This window comes from Nothoprocta perdicaria, unplaced genomic scaffold, assembly GCF_003342845.1.
Source record: "Nothoprocta perdicaria isolate Ctin4 unplaced genomic scaffold, notPer1 scaffold_5, whole genome shotgun sequence".
Classification (NCBI taxonomy): domain Eukaryota; kingdom Metazoa; phylum Chordata; class Aves; order Tinamiformes; family Tinamidae; genus Nothoprocta; species Nothoprocta perdicaria.
The window spans coordinates 3,714,818-3,720,817 of NW_020455754.1; the positions used below are offsets into that span (position 1 = coordinate 3,714,818).

General features: G+C 49.4%; 1 protein-coding gene across 2 annotated transcripts in view; it reads left to right on the top strand.

The window, feature by feature from the left end:
- Positions 1–4,081, top strand: part of STK10 (serine/threonine kinase 10) — a 48,919-nt gene extending 44,838 nt beyond the window's left edge. For both annotated transcript variants that reach the window (XM_026047484.1, XM_026047486.1), the window contains 5 exons: positions 206–330; positions 625–813; positions 1,138–1,263; positions 1,513–1,626; positions 1,741–4,081. In XM_026047484.1, coding sequence (XP_025903269.1) covers positions 206–330; positions 625–813; positions 1,138–1,263; positions 1,513–1,626; positions 1,741–1,881 — 695 coding nt within the window. In that variant the 3' untranslated portion in view covers positions 1,882–4,081. The remainder of the gene's footprint in view (positions 1–205; positions 331–624; positions 814–1,137; positions 1,264–1,512; positions 1,627–1,740) is intronic.
- The last annotated feature ends 1,919 nt before the right edge of the window (positions 4,082–6,000 follow it).

Genomic DNA, 6,000 nt, shown 5'->3' on the forward strand with positions numbered 1-6,000 from the left:
GAACCAATTAGGTTTCTTAATTGCAAGAAATGCCTCTCCAATATGGTTAGCAATCAATTTCTCTTGCAGAGCAGGTGGTGGGTGATCACCCCCTGCGTGTGCTGCGCTGCTCCTGCGGGTAGGGTTTGCTTGTGCTTGGGACGCCGCGTGCGGCCAAGCCAGGATGCCAGGGAGGGGTTTCTCCTGACTCTTCTGCCTTGCTCAGATCGTGAGGCCTGCATTTGGGATCTTGAAGAGCATCAGCAGCAGGAGAAGCACCAGCTTGTCAAGCAGCAGCTGAAGGACCAGTACTTCCTCCAGCGGCATGAGTTGCTCCGGAAGCATGAGAAGGTGAAGAGTTAACTCCTTCCTCCCGCAGTGCTGTGTGCTGGTGGGCACCGCGTGGCAGATCTCGCAGTCATTTCTGCTTCCCTTGAGCCTTCTCCTGTTCTGCGTTGGCAGCCGGTTCACCAGCTGCCCTCACTTCTTTCCCTCCTTTCTCCCCAAGGAGATACCTGTCTCCAGCTACCCTATGCAGCTCCCAAGTCTTGCGCCTGTGTGCAGAGCTCTCTAGCTCCCTTCAGTCTCCTCAGCAGCTTCCCTGTTGCTCTGACTTCTCTGATCATTTTTCTTGTGCTCTTGCAGGAAAGGGAGCAAATGCAGCGATACAACCAACGCATGATAGAGCAGCTGAAAGTTCGGCAGCAGCAGGAGAAGGCCCGGCTCCCCAAAATCCAGAGGAGTGAAGGGAAGACACGCATGGCCATGTACAAGAAGAGCCTTCACATCCACTCCAGCGGGAGTGCAGCCGAGCAGCGGGAGAAGATAAAACAGGTCAGGTTCTGCAAAGGGCATCAATTTGAGGCTCAGCTTGAGGATGAAGTGTTTTACTGTCCCATTGGCAGAATGGAGGTTAGCGAGGAAAGAGGCTACTGATCCCAGGTGTCTAACCCAGTGCAGGGTGTTGGCACTGTCTGCTTTTGTGGCATCAGGAATGGATTTCAGTGCAGCTCGCCATGTGAGCAGAGGGAAGGAATTTCCCCCTTACTTTGCAGGCTTCTTTTTTAACTGCCTCTAGATAATAACGTTAGTCTCTTAACCAATTTCAGAGATCAGAGCAGCACTGTTAATATAGGTACCCATTTTTCTGTGTTCCAGTTTGCTCAGCAGGAAGAGAAGAGGCAGAAGGCAGAGCGGCAGCACCAGCAGCAGAAACATGAGACACAGATGAAGGACATGCTTGCCCAGTGTGAGAGCAACACGAACGAGCTCCAGCAGCTGCAGGTGAGCTTGCACAGCACCACTAGTCCCCTGCACAACCTGTACAGAGAAGGGTGGCTGCAGAGAATTGCCAGTGCATTAGAACCAATGTCATCCTGCTCGTCTGTTAGAGGCTTTTGTGGCTAAATGTGCCCTGGAGCTCAGAGCTCTGAATGCCGCTGGCTGAGTGATGCAAGTCYCCTTAGAGCACGGGGTTTATGTTCTCTGGACCTGTATACTTAAGGGGTGTTTTATCATGTGGTTTGTGTTCAGAATGAAAAGTGTCACCTCTTGATTGAACATGAAACRCAGAAGCTAAAATCCCTGGATGAGAATCACAACCAGCACATGAAGGAGTGGCGGGACATGCTGAGGCCACGGAAGAAGGTAGTGCCTCCTCTGTGTGAGCAGAATGTCCTGCTCAGCTGCTGGGGGGGGTAGTGTCCATAGCTCCACTATAACCACCACTACATCTCTTGTGTGTGTTACTTTTTGCTTAAGGCTCTGGAGGACGAGCTGAACCAAAAGAAGCGTGAACAGGAGATGTTCTTCAAGCTGAGTGAGGAGGCAGATGGACCGACTCCAGCATCCCCAAACAAACATGCCAAGTTTGTCCCATTCAGCTCTGCAGAAAGCTTGTAACCCCTAGTGGCTGGCAGACTTGGAAGACCCTCTCACCAGCATCTCCTTAGAACAGCATCATCCTGCTCTCCTTGCTCCATCTGGGATAAACACAGCCTCTGTCTTAAGCTGCAGAAGGTTGACTGGAAGTTTTGGTGGCTCTTCCAGGGACTGGTCTGCCCAGCACAACTCCGCAATGGGAAGCCTGGGAGGGAGCATCTCCTGTGATCTTTCCTGCACTGTTCACTGAATGCATCACCTTTTATGTTGAGCCTGGTGCTCACTGGGCTTGTCAGCCCTGACTGAGCAATAACAGCTCTGAAGAGGAGAAATGGGCAGCAGCTCTTGTACTCTGTCCAGTGGTTATTAACCTCTTTTTGCTGTAGCTGCTTGTCCTCCTGGTCCTCTGCATCAGGGTAAACAACTTGTCTGTGGCAAAGCAGCTTTGACCTTGTCTTGAGCTGACCTTGGCCTTGTGGACCCCCATCACTTGCCATGGAAGAGTTATTTTCACCTACTGTGGCCCTTCTTTGCTCAAGGCAGACATGGTGGTTTGGATTTTTTTTTCCTTTTGAGGAGGCTGTGCTTTTTCTTCCCCTCTTCTTCCCAGCACAGGCCATGCAGGAAGTGGGTTGGCTGGGTTTGCTTTAGAAGATGCCCCTCCTTCTTTTTTTGCCTTGATTGCTGGCACCCCATCCCTCTGGCGCCTACCTGACACTATCTGACGAGAGTTTGGAATAGAGCACTGAAGAGTCAGGCCCCCAGGCTCACAGCCAGCAACGTGCAAGTCATAGCTGAGCTGCTCAGCAGGCTTCTGCATGTTAACCAAGTGTGTATGTGCTGAGGGAGAACCCTGTAGCGGTGTCCAGGTCTGCGGTGACACAGTAAGGTGTCGGTCATGATTATGTATGTGCCTGCTGGTCAAGGCACATAAGAAGAGGGAAGAGGGAAGGATTTTATTTCCAGATCTCTTGCAGTCATACACACCTGCTTGAGCTTTGCTAAGTGCCATATAAGCATGGACCATGTAGCCACCTGGCCACGTTGCTATCAAGGGTACAGGTTGCTATCAAGGGTACAGGCTGCAAAGCATGGTTTAAAAAGAATGAATGAGTCTTGAAGTAAGTCATGCCAGGGAAGGAAGAGGAAAGAGTTCAAACTCGCTTGATATTCTCAGTGTGACTTCTTTTTTCGTTGATGTCTTATCTCCTTAAGATGTGCCACGGTCTATCTTAGATGCTTCTCCTTGCTTTCTGCTTGCAGCAAAGGAAGAGTGGCATGTCCAGTCCAATGTCCTTCTCTCTGCTGCATGGTGATGTTGTTAGACTGCCCTTCTCCACCTGCACAAGCCACTGCTTGGCTGAGCTTCTGGGTAGGACCCAGAGCAGAGGACAGTGACCTCACTGGGCAGTCCTTTACCAAACACAGTGATCCAAAGGCATGGGGTAGCACTTAGGTTTTTTTTTTTCTGTTGATCTCTTGACCACATTGTTTGTTTTATACTGCTTTCCTAGCAAGAAAAAAAAAATAATAATAAAAAAGGCTGTTTCTACTGAGAAAAAAAAAAGATATCTTAAAATCGCATATGTTGATTCAGGGGCACACTGGCATTTCAGGAAAAGGTGTATGAAGTTTATTGGCCTGTATTGGTAAGTATTGGTACTTAGCCCAAGTGGTTGGCCTCCGAGGTCTTTAACACCTCTTTATCTCAGGCATTTACTACCTAATTAGACTTTGTAATACATATCTGCAGGCTTCATGCAAACCAGAGGGACAGCATCTATCTGGGCCGTCCAAAGTTTCTTGTGAATTCACACCATTAATGTCTTCATTAGAAAACATAGGCAGTCTAGATAGCCATGGAAGGGCTGGGACCCTTTRCAAGCAGACTGGCTTTAAAAAAAATCAGTAACTAACCTTCACTTTGACCTGTCCCATCTCCAAAAGCAGCATCTGTACCTTTGGGATGTGCTGATCGTGTCAGCCGGGGAGCTGATGTAAGAACAAATAAATGCAGAGGGCTGCTTCCAAACAGGCATGTGTTGGTCTCAGCTTTCTAATAGCACTAGAAATGTGTGGTGACAGCCCCTGGGATTTAATTCCCAGTCCCCTGGGATGAGCCTGGAGACAGGATATGAAATGGTTGTTGTCAGAGAAGCCAGAGCCTGGCAGCCCTCATGCACAGTGTGCAGAAGGGCACCTCTGTACACTGTTCAGAACGTACCTCGTCCAGCCAAAACGCTTCCTACCCTCTGCAGTGCCCTCTTGAAGCAGCCCTGTGCGCTTCAGTACTCTGGATATTGTGCAGCCCTGGGGAAGGAGGACGTTGCTGGGGGCTTTTAAAGAGCTGATGTGATCTCCCTCTGTTGTAAATTGGTTGTCCCTTCCTCCACTCGAGCTCATTTTGCGGCCTGGAATCGGTTCTTTTGTCAAAAAGGGTGGGAATGGTTTTGTCCCTGGTCACTTTCCCTTCTCCTGGGTCCCCTGGCCCTGCGCACTGTACCCCTCTCCTGGAGAAGGGCAGGCTGCACCTCTTGCCATRGCAATGTTTACAAGGTGGATATTTTTCCCCCTTTAAAAAAAGGATATTTTGACGTTTGCTGTTCAGAAGTAACCAGAATAAACCAAATTTATTTTTGAGGGGGGGGAACAGATTATTTTCTTTTTTAATATGGCTTTGAATAAAAGTTTTTTAAATATTTTGTAAAGTGTCTTTGCTGGGGCCACCACTGTGATGTAAAGAGCATTCTAATAAAGTAACAGATTGAGGAACGCGGGCATGTGTCTGACTTCCTGCGTGATCCCTGGTGAGGTTTTGCTTCTCAAGCCCAACTTTTACCAACTTACACATTCCTCCAGAGCTTGTTTAAGGGTCTGAACCTTGCCGGGCTGCACTTCCTGTTTTTAAATGCAGCTGATTGCTTCCAAAACRTATTGCCATCAGCTGCAGTTCTGCAGCATTAACGTTTCTGCCACAACAGGGAAACTTTGGAGGAGCTGTTGGAGYGCTTGTAGTTCCCAGAGCAGCTTTGCTCCGTGTTCAAATAGTCCACGGGTGACGCTGCTTGGTGAAGAGGGAGCATTGCAGCCTGGCCAGGCCTGAACCTCCACCCGTGAAGGCATGGGCTGTCTGAAGAGCAAAACCACTTCTGTATGTTTTTTACTTTATTTTTTTTTTCTGCTTAACTTCCCAGGCTTTAACAGAAGCCAGAGATATGTCCCTCATGTTTTGCCAGGACAAGGAGGTCCTAGGGCTGTCCCCATCTCCTCAGCTCAAGGCCATGCTACCCTTGCTGAGGGGTGCTTGGATTCTGGGAACAGATTATGGGGCCAAGACTCGAACTGCGTCTTTCACTGTGTCACGGCCACGGGGATATCTCTCCAGCTTCCTGGCTGCTCACCCTCAGCCTGCTCAGAAAAGCTCCCAGCACCTCTAGCTGACTGCAGAGCCTGTGTAGTTTTCACTTTCTGCTTAAGGATCTTACTTGAAGGTGTAACTATGATTCCTTTTATGCAGGTGTCTTGCACCAGACAGGGCACGTGCTGGTCCAGGACCCTTTGGGTGAAGTTGGTGTGGTCCTGCCGTAATTTTCAGAAAGTTGCTCCAGAGCCTGCCACCTTCCACCTTGAATTCAGCGCTAAAAATGCAATACCGGCTGTTGGACAATGCAGTAAGCTGGACACAAGGTGGTGAAATGGGAGGGAGCTGTGTCTGTGGGCAGAGCTGGTGGTGCTGGGTGCAAGCTGGGGTGTGGGCTACAGTGCAAAGGGTGCAGTGGTGGCAGGCAGAGCAGGACACATCTCACCACCCAGAAAAGCCGGTGAGTGCATGTTGATTTACACAGGCAGCACTGCAGCGGGAGAAGGACAAGAGCAAAGCGTGAAACCACTTGTCTCCTTGCTCCATGAGCAAGCAAGTAGCTGTTGCCACATATTCTGCAATCTCTTGGGATTCCTTGTACCAGCATTGCACAGTCTCTGGGGATGCGCTGGTCAGAAACAGCCTCACTCAGTGTATCCCAGAAGATTCATGGGAGTAGTTTACTTTAATCTGCATGTCCTTGGCATTGCCTGAGGGGAGCTTCAACCGTGAAGATGCTTTATTTATAAATATGTGGGAGGTATTGTGTATTCCAGAAA